The 18,455-nt window shown below is 46.5% G+C and overlaps 1 protein-coding gene across 1 annotated transcript; it reads left to right on the top strand.

Annotated features, from left to right (window-relative positions):
* The first annotated feature begins 10,274 nt into the window (after positions 1–10,274).
* Fabp1 (fatty acid binding protein 1) lies at positions 10,275–14,771 on the top strand. The gene is made up of 4 exons (XM_057785247.1): positions 10,275–10,498; positions 12,173–12,345; positions 13,518–13,610; positions 14,657–14,771. Exons 1-4 carry the CDS (start codon positions 10,432–10,434, stop codon positions 14,705–14,707), a joined length of 384 nt encoding a protein of 127 aa, XP_057641230.1. The 5' UTR covers positions 10,275–10,431; the 3' UTR covers positions 14,708–14,771.
* The last annotated feature ends 3,684 nt before the right edge of the window (positions 14,772–18,455 follow it).

Raw genomic sequence — 18,455 nt, 5'->3', positions numbered from 1 at the left:
ACTAGGCTAGCACTCAACTCTCAGAGGGCAAGGGACAGAGAGACACCAGAGGGCAAACAATATTTGCTTTTGCAGTCAGAATGGGGCCTTGTCTGCTGGGCTAGTGAGATATTTTGTGTTCTTTAGTCAGAACAGGCTGCACATGCTCTGAACCACTTCCCATACCATCCCAGGCTTTTCCAGTCCATGGCATCAAGAAGCCATTGAAAACCATAAAACAAACATCAGGAGCTCTCATTATAGACAAGATAGTTTTAAGTTACTATGTAGAGAAAAGGTTGTCTGTTGAATGCACTTTTTTTTTTTCATAGAGAAATTTACAAGCCAGCAAGATGGTTTAGTGAGCAAAGGTGCTTGCAAGTCTGGTAACCTGAGCTCAATCCCCAGAACCCACATAAAGGTGAAAGTAGAAAACAGACCCCACAAAACTGTCTACTGATCTCCACATGATCACAGTGGTGTGTGCACCACCCCATCTTCATATCGTGTACACACACAGTTTTTTAAGACAGGGTTTCTCTGTGTAGCCCTGGTTGTACTGGAACTTGCTCTGTAGACCAGGCTGGTCTCAAATTCAGAGATCCGCTTGCCTCTGCCTCTTGAGTGCTGGTATTAAAGGTGTATGCCATCAATTTTGGCTGATAAGTTTGAGAGAGAGAGAGAGAGAGAGAGAGAGAGAGAGAGAGAGAGAGAGAGAGAGTATTGAAATGGCTGAACAATTTAGAGCACTGGCTACTGTCCCAGAGGACCAGAGTTCAATTCCCAGACCTTGTGAAGGGCCACAACTGTCTGTAACTCCAGTTTTACAAATTTGTTGCCATCTTCTGGCCTCCATGGGCATCAGGCTTGCAAAGACATACAGGCAATATATCCATACACATAAAGTAAAATGATGATCAAAGCATTTTTAAAAGAAAGACATTTACTTTGGGGCAGTTGGGTAGAGGCACACTTACTGTACAAGCCTGACCACCTGAGTATAATCCCTAGAACTCCCAGTAAAAGACAGCATCAGCTCCCCAAAGTTGCCTCTGATGTCTACGTACTTGCTGTGGCATGTGTGAACATGCACTCATCATATGTACACTCACCACACACACATACAAATAATAAATTAAATTTAAAATTTTTTAAAAAGAAATAAAATAATGCTTTGATATACATATAATTTTACCATTTATTAAAGATAAAAGCAAATTTGCATGCCAACAAGATGGATGCACCTGTTTATTTTTAGATAAACAACCTTGACTGAACGTTTGACACTGTAGGGCATAAGACACTCTAACATGTTTCAGAGTTGGTCAGTGTTCTGGTTCTAGCATGGTCAATGCTGAAAATACCACTTCACACAAATACATCATACAAAATGGCAGAAGTACTTTTAGGACCATTTGATAAGTAGGCAATACTGCCATAATACCATCCCAAAAGTCACTGAATTATATTTAAAAAAAAATAAAACTCAAGTCAAATGAAATAGAAATTTTAAAAAACCAAGCATCCTAGAACAATATAACCAAAAGATATAATATCCTGCTACCTATATGCTAAAGAATAGCAATAGGACCCTGTCTCAAAAACCAAAAAAAAAAATAAAGGAAAAAAATGTATTTCTTATGAAGAGACACCATGACCAAGGCAACTCCTTCAAAAGAAAGATTTAATTGGGGCTTGCTTGCAGTTTCAGTGGTTTAGTTTATTATTGTCATGGTGGGGAGTATGGCAGCCTGGGGCAGACATGGTGGGTGGAATATTCCTTTAAACTCTGTGAATATATGTTACGGTGATTCATTTAATAAAGAAGCTGACTGGCCTATGGCTAAGCACGATAAGATTAGGTGGAGAACCAGACTAAGAGAACTCTGGGAAGAAGAGGGAGGAGTCTCAGAATCGCTAGGAGAAGCAGAGAGAAGGAAATGAGTTTGCCGAACTAAGAAAAGGTACCAAGCCATGAGGCAGAGCATAGATAAGAAATATGGCTTAATTTAAAATGTAAGAGTTACTAGTAATAAGCTGGAGCTATTGACCAAAAATTTATAGTTAATAATAAGTTATTAGGGGGCAGCTGCTGGGACACAGAGAAACTCTGCCTACAATGGTGCTGGAGAAGTAGCTAACTGTCCTACTTCGGGATCCACAGGCAGCAGGAAAAGAGTGAAGCCAGGACTGGCTTGGGCTTCTGAAACCTCAGTGTTCACCCCCAGTGACGCACTCCCTCCCAACAAGGCCATACCTACTCCAATAAAGCCACACTCCCTAGTCCTTCCCAAGTAGTGCCTTTCCCCGATGCATTCAGATATATGGCTTATGGGGACCATTCTTGTCCAAACCACCACACTAACATGTACCAGTCTGGACCCTGAGCCAAGGTTAGGCAGCTATGCTGGCTTGTTTTGTGTGTTTGACACAAACTAGAGTCATTGGAGAGGAAGGAGCCTCAGTTGAGGGAATGCCACCATGAGATCCAGCTGTAAGACATTTTCTCAATCAATGGTGGAGGACCAGCCCATAGTGAGTGGGGCCATCCCTGGGCATGTGGTGCTGGACTGTATAAGAAAACAGGCTGGGAAAGCCAAGGGAAGCAAGCCAGTAAATAGCATCCTCCGTGGCCTCTGCATCAGCTCCTGCCTCCAGGATCCTACTTTGATTCACTGTCCTGACTTCCTTCCATGATGAACAATGCTGTAGAAGTGTAAGTCAAATAAACTCTCCCACCTCCTCCAACTCAACTTGTGTTTGGGCCATGGTGTCTTATTGCAGCAATAGAAACCCTAACTAGGAGAGTAGCCACTCTCTGGTGTTTAATGACTGGCAGCACCTCAGTGGAAATATGAGTGTCGCGTATTCAGAAACAAGGCTGGGCTTGCAGCCCAGTGGTAGAGCGCTGGCCTATGTGAGCGAAGCCCTGGGGTCAGTCTTGAATAGGAGGTTTTAAAAAATTTCCCCTTAACAATTGACCTATGCCAAAAATACCTGGGTCTCAGCACACATTTGATTTTGAATTAATTTTTGGTTGGTGTGGGTTCAAAAACAGGTTTTTTTTTTTTTTTTACCAATTCCATGCTGATTGCACTTTCTCTGTAGTTCACGTGGTATGATTTCCTTTTACTTGCATGCCACTACCTGTGATCTTTAAATATTTGTCTCTTTGTTTGCTTTCTTATTTGCGTACTTTTCTGTGTGTGCAGGTGCGAATGCACCACGGCATGCATATACAGCATGCAAGGCGTTCAGGATCGGCCCTCTCCTTCTACCTTTTCAGGGGAGGGTCTGTCTTGTTCCTGCTGCTGTGCTATGCCCATCCAGAAGCTGGCCCAGAAGCTTCCAGATTAACCTCCCGTCTCCACCTTCCATCTCTCCAAAGGAATTCTGGGATCACAGGTGTGTGTTTTGTTTTAACAGGGTTCCGACACAGCTATCATCTTTACTCTTGAGCCATCTTCCCAGTCCCTTACAATGGTTGTTTGGCATCTGCCTTGACTTTTGTCTACACAGTGAGCTCTTCTGAGGAGATAGATTTCTAAAACAACAATAAACCCCCACCGTGGTCTGCTTACATGGGTCTCATTCTACGGCAGAGCACTGTTGCCAACGGGAAATTCCACGCAGTTGCCACAGGGCAACTCAGAAGTACACTCAGGGCTTTGTGCACACTAGGCAAACGCTTAGTCACGGAGCAATATCCCCAGCTGCAGTGAAGTTCTTTAAGGAACTTACTCATGTTCCCCCAGCCTGGCTGAGAGTGGGGGTTGAGTCATCACAGTTTTCAGATGAACCTGTCACACACCCCAGGTTCTAGGAACCCGGAGGGAACTAACAGCTTTGGTGAAAAGCAATGAGATTGGGTCATTTAGGCTGGTAGCCAGACCTGGACATAAACTCAAGTGGTCAGCAGTTTGGGTCCACGTGGCCTGTAAGCAAAAGATCCAGCTGAACTGTCAGCTAACCTGGGATTGGAGACACTACCCAGTAGCCCACGGTGATGGGAAGCAAGGCCTCTCAAGTCAGGAGATGAACTACAATTGGGTCCCAGATCAGTGACCCCACCGAGAAACTAGCAGGTACAAAAGCCAACTGGCATGACCCCTTGTGATTGGAACTTTGCATTCCCAAAGCGCAGGACAGTTTCCACCAGGCAAAGAATATTATGATCATTTAACAGGCAGGGAAAGCAGAGGCCCAATGAGGCTCAAGGGTGGTACTGTGGGCATAAAGAAGGGCAGTGTAACCCACTCTCCTTCCTTCTACAGTCCAGGTCTGGGGGCAGCATGGATTCCTCAGCCACCGCTTGTGTCCCGAGTACAGGAAATGGGCACACGGGTACTGTGGGCACTCTGGGTCACATACAAGTGCAGAAGTGCCAGCCGTACCGCCACATGTATTCTGACTGCCAAGAGTGTGCGCTTCCTTCCTCTCCACAGGCTCATGTTCTCCATCTGATGAATGAACGTGAGGAGAAAGGTGACTAGAGGAACCAGAAGAGGAGACAGTCTGGGAGTTGAACAAAACCCAAAACTCTGCCCATGGTAGCACAGCTGTTATGTTACTTTTTTTTTAATTTGAATTTTTTTCTTGACTGTCACTTGGACTTTGTCATTGCCATTGAGCTTTGTCACCTCTCGTGTTTGTTCAGGGAGTAGGTGGCAGATGTCACTGCACTCACCTAATTTTTATGTGAAGTACGCACAGCCGTTCCTTTACATTGTTTCCTGCTGCTATTCGTTTTTATTATTATGTGTCTGCTTGCAAGTTAATACTACATGAGGGCAGACGGCTACAGAGGCAGTTTGGGTGTTTTTTGTTTGTTTATTTGGTTGTTTTTTTGTTTTGGTTTGTTTTTTGTTTTGGTTTGTTTTTTGTTGTTGTTGATGATCTCTATTTGTTTTTTGAGACAAAGTTTTTACACTGTAGTCCAGGTTGGCTTCATACACAAGTAAATCCTCTTGCCTTTGCCTCCCAAGTGCTGAGGTTATAGGTGTGAGCCACCATGCCCACACAGTACAGTTTTTTGACATAGTTACTAACCTCTGTGGCCTCATGACTCACACATCCCCTCCCTCCAAATCTTGACCTAAGAAAGTCGGGGTTATCTTCAAATGGTCAAGCCTGACATCTGTGCGGAGGGCATCCTGTAATCTCCTAGCCTCTCTACTTGCCTTTCTTCCTGTTAGGCTGTCTGTCTGTCTGTCAGAGAGTCTGTTGCATCTTCACCTGCCATGCCAGGCCCTGAACCAGCCTCATGGCCCAGCAGTGGTCACCATTTGTAGGCATTGCCTAGATGGGTAGACAGGAAGTGAAAGGCCAAGCAGACGTTCCAAAAGGAATTTGCTCACGTGTCCTGCTCTTCCTCAGATTTTAGAAAGCTACCCAAGACTCAAACCTTCCCAGAGGCCTCTGGGATTACTGTTGACTTGCCCTATGGAAGAAATCTCATGGTTTTCTTCCCATGCCCACCTTAGGCACCAGAAAGTTGCAGTTTGATATCGACGATCAAGGGAAGAAGATCAAAATGTGAGACTTTTATATGTCAGATACTGCTTTTAAATGAGTGTGACATCCCATGGGCAGCAGGGTACGTGGTTTATAGAAGGCACTACCCACAGATCCTCTCAAAGGAAGAACTTGGTGGGTGGGCTGGGTGGGGGTGGCTCTATCATTGTTACTTTGGTGTTAGCCTGCGAAGCTCCTAGGCTCCCCTGCCTCCTTTTTTCCTCTCCCCTTCCTTGCCTCTTCTAGTTCCATCTGTTTGGCTTGTATGACAGGGATCATGTGCATACTAGGCTAGTACTCCATCATGTCGGACTAGCTCTTTGGCCAGGTGTAGATGAAGAGGGCTGACTGAGGGGCAGGAGCTCCTATTGGCCAGGTTAGTAACAGCAGATGTGCCTGTCCTGGAAGAACGTTGTCTGACACCTGGCTGCTGAGGACAGCCCATACACAAGGTAGGAGGGTTTATGCATCAAAGTGTGGAGGTCTTCAGAGCCTGAACCGATGGCAGCTGCTGATCTTCAAAACTGGTCATCCTCTGATGAGACAGAACTTCTCCTAGGCTGAGCTGCTGATGCCAATTCAAACTGTACTCAATCCTTAAGCTAGGGGAACAGACAGATCTGTGGAAGGCCAAGGCTGCTGGCTCCAGCCTTCAGTTGCTAAAGAGTCACCACCCAAACTCCCAACTTCATGCTGGCATGCTGCCTCTACATTCTGCAGTGAGCCCACAAATCACGCCTTTTCGGGTTTATGCAGCTATCATGGCAGACCAAAACACCAAACCCCAGACTTCATTGGCCCCACATCCCTGTGATGGCAACTCTCTAGGTAGATATAATGAAGGGAGGCCGGGTGTGTTCATAGCTGGATCACAGGACTCCACCCCTGCATGGTCATCAGGCAGGCATAGGCTGTCTGAATTAAATGAGCCTGAACCTCCCAAGGTCCTTTCTTAGATTTTTGAGGTCCTCTCAGAGAGGATATTCCCATGGGTGTTCTGGTACTGCTTCTACATGAGCTTCCTCAGCTCCATGGTGTGTCAATCCAGAAACAAAACTAAGTCCCTGATCGTTTTCTCCGTGAGCACTAAATGAGTCTCATATAGCCCAGTCTGGCTTTAGTGTAGCCAAGGGTGACCTTGAACGGCTAACCCTTCTGCCTCCATTTCCTTATGGGATCCACTTTATATTGTGTGTGGATGGAATCCAGGGTGGACCCAATGCAGGCATTCCACCATTCCACCAACTGAGTCATCTTCCCAGGCCAACAATTATGTCTACAGAAGCTTATGGGGAAGGAGGAGATGGCTTTAAACAAAGGAAATAATTTACTTTAGAATAAACAGCTAGGCTCAAAGTCAACACTGGCCTTGGAACCCCTGCTTTACTCACTGGAGGTGTTAGTGGCCTGCTCTCTAAACTCTCACTGGTTCCTCTTATTCTTGTTTACTCATTGTTTGGTGAGGTAGCCTTTTGAGCAAGAGGGCAGCAGGCATGGCAAGCACCAGAGACTGCACGAGCCTCACTGGCCCCTCTCTTTCCCCTCCAGGCCCTTTCTAGTCTTTTACAGAGGGAAATAACTGCTTTCTCCATCTTGACTCTTGCTGCCCCAGGTTGGAGTTTCAAACAAACTTTCTTCAAGTAATTCATCCAGTCATTTACACACACACACACACACACACACACACACACACAGAGAGAGAGAGAGAGAGAGAGAGAGAGAGAGAGAGAGAGAGAGAGAGAGAGAGAGAGAGGTGGAGTAAGATCCCTCAAGAAATTTCCAATGCGACTTTTTAACAGAATAGACTTTAGGATTCATTATATATGTAAATCCGGAAATTCAGTGCCCACTGGGAGATCAGTGCCCAGATTGCTCCCTTCATGGAGTAAGTCACATTAAAAGATGTTCATTTAGGAAGACACCTTGCATGTTCTGATCATCCTTTGAGCCACTTTACTCAGACCTGTCCTTGTGTTCAAGGGGTTAGGTGACAGCAAATGGACATAAACTCTGAACATCCAAGAATGCTCAGGGACAGCCCTAGTTTGATGTTGAAATGACCAAGGTCACGCCATCTTGATTCCCCATTTTGCATTTACTTAGATAGCTCTTGACCTCCTAAACCTCACAGCAGTCACACATGCCTTGGCAACACGTGAGATCTCCATGACCCTGACTGTGGCCCAGATGTATTAAGTTTACACAAACATAATATAAACTAAACTAACAGAAAAATATATAAGTGAAAAGAAATCATCACTACTTATGTCTGAAGTAACTATTAGGTTCTGCCAGAATAAATGTTTCAGGCTTAGTCTGACACTCACCTAGCTTTGATATACATTATTATTTTTGTGAGTTTTGCCTTTTAAAATGTGTCTCCCTGAGCTTCAGTACCAAGAGACTCTGAGGTGTTGGCTCACTCTTGGTTGCCAACCAAAATTAAAAGATCCATATACTCTAAATTAGTTTAATCTGTGTGCTTGTCTGTATCTTTCTCCCGTGGATTATTTCAACGTGTCCTCAACACTATTGGAAGAGGACTAAGCAGGGGAAGCAGAGTGGAGTGGTTGTCTGGGCTGGGGACAGAATCTGTGATGCTACACTCAACTAACGCTTCTGCTCTCATAGTGCCAAAGGCAAGGACTTCTTCCATAACAAGTGCACGTAAGTACTACGTATCAGGGTAAGTGAGAAAGGTTCAGGCATTGAGCATGTGGTGTATAGATTCAGACTTTAAATGCTTGGCTGGACTAGAAGCTGTAGACTCCAGAGGTTGTGGGAGTCTGTGTGAGGGTACTAAGGTGACAGGATACATCTGAACTGTGAACTGCAGGGCTGTTGGTTCCAAGCTGTCTTCCTGGCATTGGTGCCTCTGGCATGAGCTCTCACCAGTTCAAATTCCTCACTCTCATCCCCACTGCAGATCTGCCGGACTAGAGTCTTGTGGCCTAGATGTAGTCACTGCAACCCAGCAAGTTCCTAGGTGGAGTAGAGACCTGCTGGGCAGATGAACCGGATAAGCATTTGATATTTTTGGTGCTGATGATGTGAGTGGGAGGGAAGAGTCCAGGAACAGAGAGGATGCTATGTAAAAATCTCCCACCATGGGCTCAGCACAGTCTGGGATGACACAGCAGAGATGCAGAGGAAAGAGAACACTGGGGTGGGAAGAGAGGAGTGGGCTATCAGCCTGGAGCAACAATTTCCCATCTTTCTCCACTGGCTCTCAGCCCAGCCGCATCCGCACGAAGCACACACATGCCCACACGCACACACACTCACACTTGCCCCCGAAGCTCCTTGTTTCTGGACTCCTATGATTCACTGATTACAGGACTGGTTTGCTGACCCGACTGCTCCATATCTCTCATTACCTCTTAACCACGAGAGCCGCGGCCTCGTTATCTTCTTATGTTTCTTTCTTTGCTGAAACATCACTGATTGAGCTCATCTCATGTGCCAGACGTTGGGAAATGCCGAGGAAGAACGTGGAAAAGTCAGCCCAGCTGAATGGAGGAGGCAGGCTGTGGTGGGGGCTGTATAATGTTCTCCACTAGCCGGGCGAGGGAGGAAAGAGCAGAAGAGACACAAATTCCACCCCGACACATTTGGCTGGCCCTGTGACCTCCAGAGAAAGGGGGTATGACTAGGACTGGCTTTTGAAAGCCTAGCAGTCACCCTAGACGTCTAGACAATGACCATCATTTTCCAAGACAAAAGTGAGAGCTTATGACAGCAAAGAGTAAGTTCTTTGAGAGCAGTCATCACAGCCAGGACAGTGGACACAGGGACCTTCCATGTGTCCACTGTGACCACTAGAGAATGAGGGGCCACCAGAGGTTTAGAGCTGAGGAATGAAACAGTCCAGGTTCTGATCTGTAACAGTCTATGTAGCCTCAAGGGAGAGGGGACTGGAGGATGAAGGCTGCAGGCTATGGTGATGAAGGCTGCAGGCTATGGTGATGAAGGCTGCAGGCTATGGTGTCTCAGATGCTAGACCTGGGGGATGAAGAGCACCATCTCCATAGGGGAGAAGCATCCCTATGCCTCTGCCCAAGGCCAGCTCCAGTCAGACCAAACTCCCCTGGATCACTCCAGTTCCCTGCTCCTGCCTTTGAGGCAGGGGTGGGACAAGTCAGCAGGCAATGCCTTCTTCCTTCCCTTGACTTGTCTCTACCCAACAAAACACATCGAAATTTCTACACTGCTGCTGTAAAGACTTTACAGACGCTGAGCATAGATGCCCTGTTAGCATTTCAAAAGGGAAGTCTGCCTAGGGTGTGGAACTACCCAGAACCATTGAGAAAGAATTCTCGGAATACTAACAGCTCTAGGGACTGATGAGACGTACGTAAAATTATGTTTGTATAACAAAAGGTTAAGAAACAAACATAAGGTTATGTGAAAAAGGTTTTGAGTTCAAAGATATTTCTCCCCATGTAACATGCATATAAATAAATGTATTTATGTATACATATATGTGTGTGCATTTGTATATAAAGATATGTATACATACAGGTGTACGAACATACACATCTAGGTATGTATGTATACATATGTACATTGTTAGAGACATGATTGACATATGTCTGTTGCACACATACATCAGTGCACATGCATGGTGAGCGCACACACTTATTTCCTTAGTGGTGGTAAGTCCCCGTAAAGGCGACATTACAGAGAGCTTTGTGCTTGATTGGCACTCAGTAATGTTTGCTGAATTAGAACAAACCTCTGCCTTGCCCATTCTGATTTTTATCGTTGACCATTGCTCTCAGGAGTTAATGTTTGAACCTGGCCATAAAGAAATCGACAACCACTGACCTATGGCCTATATTTGAGGAGGAAGAAGCCCCTTATAAAATAGCCAACAGTGGGTGGCATGGGAGGCAGAGCTGCTGTGGTCAGCTGTGGAAAGGGAGTCTCATCGCCACCATGAACTTCACCGGCAAGTACCAACTGCAGAGCCAAGAGAACTTTGAGCCCTTCATGAAGGCAATGGGTGAGTGCTGGATGGGACATGAAAGCTGATATAACAGCAGTGAGGGTCTAGCCCTGCTATCCGCAGCTAGTCAAGGTCTGATGTTGAGGTGGAAGGAAGGGTCCAGGTTATCCCAGATTGAGGAGTGCTTTAGTGCCTTTCCTGGTCTCTTGCTACTTCACTGTTCCTCACTGGACAAGGCCACTGGGAGGCAGTGGAAATGACACTGAATCAGATTGACATGCGTCTCCTGGTTCTTTGTTTCATGGCTTTGTTCATTCTCTCATCCATTCATTCATTTTTCTAGCAATCATTGCCTCAAAACTAACCATACCTCAAGCACTATGCTCATACATACACCAGGGAGACAGAATGAGATCAGCTATAATCCTGAATGATATTTAGAGACAAGGCTACAATACTGATCAGTTATTTGAGGATAAATGCAATGAAGTGTCCCTTAATATGTATGACTTTATTCCAGGCATTGCAACAGCCATATTTAATACTTACCATAAAACTTAGTTGATCACTGTTGAGGAAACTGAGGCCAAGAAAGGGAAGTAGCTATGACAAGGGTCACCTACAGGAAATATTTGAATTGGAGTGAGAAGAAGGCGCTGGGTCCCAGAGACCCTATTTAGATACTCTGTGTCTCCTAGGGTATAGGAGGGAAGACTGTGGTGGTGAAGGCTGAGCCTGGGACCAGAGGGAGTCCTGGGAGCAGAGGGTGAAGTGGGACAAAGGAGGGTACCAATAGGGAAGAGATGAGAAAAGCAAGAGCAGGGAAAGGAAGACACTCAGGCCACCCCAGGACTGAAAGCTGCCTTTGTGGACAAGACATGGCTCTCAAGCGCGGGGACCCCCTAGCTGAACAGAGGGTGCTCTACTCCGTGACCTCCTGATTTCCATTCAAGAAAAGGCACAGATTTGTTCTGAAATCTGCAAAGCCCTACTCCAGGGCCAAGGACTTTTATACATTACCCACAAGAGCCACGACTCCAAAGACCACAGCAAGGCTGTCTGGCAAGGTCCCACTTTGTGCGTGGGGCCGTTTGATTTGGAAGATAAACATCCTGGAAGAGGATGAAGTGTTCCCCTTCTAAGAACAAGGCCACTGAAGAAGGGGGAAATCAGGAGGGAGAAGGAGTAAAGAGTATGGAGCCACAAAGGAAAGGGGCTGAGGCCAAATGGGGGTCTTTGTCACAAATGAATTGGTGGGCTGGGAAGGCAGATCAGTGGGTAGAGTGCTTGCCTAGCATGCATGGAGCCCTGGGTTCAGTCCCCAGAACATATAAGCCAGGTATGGTGACATATGACTGTAATCCCAGCACTGGGAGGTGGAAGTAGGAGGATCAGATGCTCAAGGTCACCCTCAACTATACAGTGAGTTAAGACTAGCCTAGGCTACAAGAGACCCTGCCTCAAAAACTAATAAGACTAACTGGGAAAATAAGAGCAGGCCACTGACTTTCCCTGTCAGACACCAAAGGCATCACTGCTCACAGGTCTACCATATAGTAACCGTGTGAGGCCTCGGAACATGTGGTGACCTCCTCTGCTTCTCCCGTCTCTAACCATACATGCCCTCTTCCAGGTCTCTCTGCTTCTCCTGTCTTTAACTGTACATGCCTCAGGAACACGCAGTGACCTCCTCTGCTTCTCCCGTCTCTAACCATACATGCCCTCTTCCAGGTCTGCCTGATGACCTCATCCAGAAGGGGAGGGACATCAAGGGGATATCAGAAATCGTGCATAATGGGAAACATGTCAAACTCACCCTCACCTACGGCCCCAAAGTGGTCCACAACGAGTTCACCCTGGGGGAGGAGTGCGAGCTGGAGACCATGAGTGGAGAAAAGGTCAAGGTATGTAGTCCCACTTCCTGTTTCCCAGAAGTTCTCCTAACAGTGACCACATCACTGAACCCAGATCAGGCAGAAGCTACGGAGAGCTCTGAGAACAGACTTCTCATTGTCTCAGGGATCATGAGATGTCTGGGCTCTCACTATGGAGGACGTGGGGGAAATAGGGCACAAGGTGAGATTCTCAGTCACAGGGTCTCCCAGGCACAGTGCTCCTGGCTCTCAGGAGCTCGGGAGCTCAGGAACTGAGGCAAATAGGTTTCAGTGAAAATCTGAGCTAGGGCAGCTTCACCCCCTCAGGGCGGTGGTTCAGGGAAGCAGCACCAACTGGCTGTGGGCTGTGGGTGCTGTGGACAGGTGATAGCAGAGAGATCTGGGGCTGCGGGTTCTCTCACCTGCCCTTCCCTCTGAAGCCTGCGCAGCCCAGGGTAGCCAGTGGACTGTGTGTCTGCTCTGTCTGCTCCTGCCTTTCCTGGCAGCCTTGTGCCTCGGGCTCAGCAGGAGTCTCTGCCTCTTCAGGTTGCTCTTGTTTCTGCCTTTATTTCAAGGTGAAGAGCGGAGGGGAGTTCTCCTGACCCACTCATTGCGAGGTTTGGGGTGTCCTGGGTTTTCTAACGACCCATTGTGGAGGCAGATTTTGGACATTGTGTCTTTTGTTCCTGACCTTTTCCCCCTCCCCTGCTTCCCTCCATCTCCTCCTTTCTTCATATTTTTTTTCCTCTAGCATCTTGCATGTAGCCCAGACTGGCCTCAAACTCAGTATCTTCCCGCTCCCGCCTGCTGAGTGCTGGAATTACAGCGCTGCACTGTGCCTAGTCACAGCTATGCTTCTGCTTACGGCCATCCTTGATATACAAGGCTTGGAAGTGGCACCACAATAGGAAAGACTAAATATCTACCAAAGCAGACTGTGTCCCCTCAGCTGCTGGTGATTGGAGTTCTTGCTACAACCTCCCTCTGTAAGCTTCAGAAATGGGAGTTTACATTTTATTTTAGTTTTTATTTTTCAGGGCAGAACCACTCAGGCAGATTTGACATTCTCTTTCACTCATAAATTTCCATTCAGCCCTAGAGAACTGGTGATGAGCAGGACGTTTGACTCATTGTTAGCTGTTACCATGCAGGGAAACAACCCCACTGGCTCCGTTGCTAGGCCTGACCTCTCTTCCCTGCAGGCAGTGGTGAAGATGGAAGGTGACAATAAGATGGTGACAAGCTTCAAAGGCATGAAGTCCGTGACGGAACTCAACGGTGACACAATCACCAATGTAAGTAGCACTCGGGTCTTGCCATCCCAGTGTTTGAGGGGAGTGGAGACGTAAAGGGTGAGGGTCAACTGGACAACACTGCTCATTCTCCATCTTTTTCTCCTCGAGACCTTGACATTGTCTGTGCCATCTGCCACTTAAAAGAATCCATTACGTACCCTGGAGTGGATACATGTTGTCTTGCCTCTTTCAAACAACACTTTTCTAAATGGAGAAGTAAGGCTATGGCCAGGAGAGCTGGTCAAGTGGCAGACAGGTCCCCCAGAACTGGGTCCATCTCTTAGGGGTGTCAATCATGCAGCAACATTCACTTTTTACCTCACTCTCACAGTAGAACAGGTAGGCAGAGAGAAATCACCCTGGACTGAGTCCAGATGCATCTCCTCTAGCCTTCCTGTCTCCTACAGTGTAAAACCAGGACTCCAGCCTATGGGGCGGGGGGAGTGACTGCTGGAGCTAAGGAGCGCCTTTCCCAGCTGATAATATTAGACACAAAATCAGAGACCTGAGAAGGAGGGAAGGACCATTCAGCATCAGCCCTACAACTGATGGGTTTTGTTTTCCCTGCTGTGCTGACACTTTGAGCATGCTAAGCAAGCATCCTGTCACGCAAACACATGCCCAGTGTTCTTGTGTGCTTCATTCACATGTTTAAGAGGAAAATCATAGGGCCGCTTCTATGTTCCAGTCTAGTTGCCAGTGTATCCACGTACATATCCTTCTCTTCAGCCACAGTTAATGTGCCGTAAGAGATCGTAATGAAATTTTGAGACAACAGATTGGGCGTCTCCAGATGGTTTTCCTATAGCTGTCCTTGATTCAGGAAACAGTTCAGTGGCTGGCAGGGCAGCCCTCCACGTGAGCAAGAGAAATGGCAAGATACTGCATGGTGTTTTAGACAAAGCTGCCAACCATTCCTCTGCCCATAAAGAAAACGGAAATTTTTTAAGTTGTCTCATGTGTGAACACATTTGGGGATGTTATTATTTGTTTCTTTTACAATTACCATCAAGAAAATATTTCATAATCTCTCTTCTGACTTTCAGACCATGACACTGGGCGACATTGTCTACAAGAGAGTCAGCAAGAGAATTTAGAAAAGGCTGCGTTTCCTATTCTTTTACAGTGTAAAATTTATGCAATAAAGTTACCTTTGTTTTGAAAGTATTTCTTCTTGAGAGTTTTTTCATTGTGGCAATGCTTTTTTTAGTGTGTGTGTGTGTGTGTGTGTGTGTTGGGAATTAAACACAAAGCCTTGCACACGTGAGCATAAACTCTATCACTGAGCTACACTCCGAGCCCGGGCGTTTTCAGTGAACATTGGTCACATATGACTTTGTAATTATAATTTGTGAGTCACTCTACCAGCTCAGATCTGTGGTGTACTGTTCACCCTGAACACCAGCCTGACTCAGATGTCCTTGACAAGAATTCCAAATGTGGCTGCATCTGTGGAGTGACCAGCATGCCCTCTCTTTGCTAGAAGAGGGCAAGAAGCTGGAGCCAGAAGGACTCAGTGAGTCTGAGGGTGTCTCTTCATAAGGACAGGGATGAGGAAGACCAGGTAGGCAAGGGAGAGGCACTGTCATAAACACAGCGACAAGTGACCCACACCCATCAATGGACAGGCTCTAAAAGCTTGGGCCCCTCAGCTACCAAATGAACAACTTTTTCTCTTATTGGAAGGCTTAATGTACAGAAGCAGTATGGGTGGAATTCCTTCACAATGTGGGCAGAAGCAGGAAGCAGAAAATGGAAACAACCCCCTAAATACTACTTGTGCCAGACTGCTAGGGGCTTGGTATGAGTTGAACAGCAACCACCAGAAATCCACACACTGAAATCCTAATGCCCAGTCGCTCAGAACGTGACCTTATTTAGAAACATGTTATTACAGCTATCAAAGACCATAGGGAAAAGATAATGGGCTCCTAATTCAATATGGCCAACGTCCTTATTGAGACACACCCGGGGAGCATCTGTGTGAAGACTGGCCTTGTGTCGATATGCATCAAGGGGTTCTCAGAAGCCAGCAGAGCCTTGCACCAGATGCTTTCCCTGCTCCCTCAGAGGGAACTTGGCACTGCCAACACTGGATCTTAGACCGCCAGCCTCCAGAACTGTGAGGTCTGCCCACCCAATTTGAGGAGCAATGGCAAAATAATCCAGTTCTCAGACACCAAATTGCTGCCCACTTCTACCATTACCACCTGCATAGTCTTTCAGTGCTAGAAGTATCCCAGCCTGTAGAAGCCTTGGCAAAGAGCTAGCAGCTACAGTGAAAAATAAAATCCAACAGCATACACCAATATGCCAGTCACAGAAATAAATTCTAGACTGCAGAGCTAAGTAGATGAATATACATGTTGTAAGTAGACGTAACAGTCAGGCATGACAATATATGATTGTAATTCCAGCACTTGGGAGGTGAAGGCCGGAGGCTTATGGTGTCCAAAGCCACCCTCAACTACAAATGGAGTCTGAGGCCAGCCTGAGCTAGATGAGTCCCTACCTCCAAACAAAACATCTAAGAAATAGAAAGAAGTCAGATGCTTGCCTTTAATCCCAGCACTTAGGAGGCAAAACCAGGAGGATCTCTGTGAGTTCAAGGCTGGCCTGGTCTACAAAGTGAGTTCCAGGACATCTAGGGATACAGTGAGAAACCCTGTCTCAAAAAGCCAAAATGAAAGAAAGAAAAAGAAATAGGAAGAAAAGAGAGACACACGGCACAGCATCAGAGTAGAACTAGAACAGCATGATATTCAGAGAACTGACAGAAACTGTCATGACTGAAGAAACCAAGCTGAGTGTCCGCACAGGAAAAAGAGGTTTGCATTGTCTGCCAGCAGGTAACTAGGTTCTTTGGCTTTGAAGCCATAAAATGTATTTTGAAGGTTTTTCAGCAAAGTCTCTAGGGATCAGAAAACATCCCTCAAAACGACTCCTGACAGAGTCTTGCACTGAAATTAGCTCTGTGCTGGGGAGAGGTTGTATATTTTGTCCTGGGAGGCGCTGAACTCGGATTCTGCACGGGCACCCGGAGAACTCCGTGCCTGAACAGACAGTTGCTGATGAGATCTGCCGTCCTTGGCTCCTCCTCTCTTCACCCCACCCCAACACACTCACACACAGTGTGCACACACTAACGTCTCTGCCTTTGCCTAGCCTGTAGACATTTCACCAACGGGGGCGCTTATCCTGTGAGACCGCGTTCACGGCTGATGTACACTAAGTAGGTCCACCAAATATCTGCTTCCTTTTCATGCCATTTTCTTTCTGTTTTTGTTTCTCTCTCTTTTGAATTTTTCTTCATAATTGACTCTATTAGGGTAAAGAAAGTGGTTTGGCAAGGTAAAGGAGGAGAGACTCTAACACCGTCTATGCTCAAACTTCTGGGTACTTTCTTGTTTATTTATTTTCACATTTCATTTATCTACCTGGGGAAGGGGGTGTGCAGGTACCATTGTGCACTTGTGGAGGCCAGGACAACTCGCAGGAGTCTGTTCTCTCCTCCCACTCTGTGGGAGCTGGGAGTTGAACTCAGGCTGTCCGGCTTATTGGCAAGCACATTTACCCACTGAGCCATCTCACTGGCCCTGGATCACTCTTTATATCCATGTTGAGCATCCGCAATTTTCTAGTGTTCTGCATCAGAAGAGAATCACAGGAGGGTCGAGAGCATCCAGAGCTATCTATTTTGTAAATGGCTGTGATAAATGGGGACATACGTGAGAAGACACAGACAGAACTGAGTCTCTGCGGAGAACCTTCCCACTCTGGAAAGGAGTTTGGACTTGGCCCAGGGGCAGCAGGTGCTTATGAGGGGTTCACATGCTGTAAGCGAAGTAACATGAAATACTCGGTAAGAAAATCATCTGGCCTTGGTGAAGGTCTCAACAGTTTTCTATCTCAGATCTTTAGAGAGGCAGACCCGAGAGAGTCACCAAGCCGTGGCTATGTCTGGTTAGTGCGTGGGCTCACCTCGGTCGGTGCAGGTGGCTTCGTGGTGAGAGTAGCACGTAGAACTCTTGAATGTTGTAATATGAGTGGCGGGGCCCACATGGCTTATGCCCCAAAATAATTACACGGAAACTGTATTCTTTTGAACACTGCCTAGCCCATTAGCTCCAGCATCTTATTGGCTAGCTCTTACATATTGATCTAACCCATTTCTAATATTCTGTGTAGCACCATGAGCTGGCTTACCAGAGAAGATCTTAACCTGCGTCTGTCTGAAGTGGGAGAATAGTGGCGACTCACTGACTCGGCTTCTTTCTCCCAGCATTCTGTTCTGTTTACTCCACCCACCTAAGGGTTAGCCTATCAAATGGGCCTAGGCAGTTTCTTTATTAATTAACCAATGAAAGCAACAGATTAATACAAGACCCACCTCCATCACTTGAACATGTTCAGTGTGGCTCTGAGGGGGGAGAGGTTTGAGAGTGAGTCTCCACTCCTGCTTAAGCAGAGACCCCTTTAACATCCTAAGGATCCATTCTGTCACTCCTGTCTTATAGTTAACACAGGTATTCTAAGCTTAAGACAACAAGCATGGGCTTAACATTCCTGTCATGGCCAACTTCCAGTTATCTGTCAGTGTGGTATGGGTAAGCGTGGTGCTAGGAGACATGCGTACAGTTGACTCCCACTGCTGACAAAGCCAATAATTTCACCATACCATGGCCCACTCCTTGCCTTTCTAATTGGGAAAATGGAAACCCTGGCAGAAATGTGACTTCAACCAGTATAACACTATGGAGTTTTCTTTAGACACGGCTGATGGGCCTGGTGCTATCCTAACGGCTTTATAGGTTAAAAATCCAATCTTCACTGCCAACCTAGGCA

This window comes from Chionomys nivalis, chromosome 1 (assembly GCF_950005125.1).
Source record: "Chionomys nivalis chromosome 1, mChiNiv1.1, whole genome shotgun sequence".
Classification (NCBI taxonomy): domain Eukaryota; kingdom Metazoa; phylum Chordata; class Mammalia; order Rodentia; family Cricetidae; genus Chionomys; species Chionomys nivalis.
Note: the sequence above shows the minus strand (reverse complement) of the source record. Positions and strands in the feature narration are given on the sequence as shown.

Bases quoted from the DNA above. Each gene is read 5' to 3' on its own strand.
- Fabp1 (XM_057785247.1), top strand. From the start codon at position 10,432: ATGAACTTCACCGGCAAGTACCAACTGCAGAGCCAAGAGAACTTTGAG. The intron at 12,346-13,517 runs GTATGTAGTCCC...TCTTCCCTGCAG, and splicing joins TGAGTGGAGAAAAGGTCAAG to GCAGTGGTGAAGATGGAAGG. The intron at 13,611-14,656 runs GTAAGTAGCACT...TCTGACTTTCAG, and splicing joins ACGGTGACACAATCACCAAT to ACCATGACACTGGGCGACAT.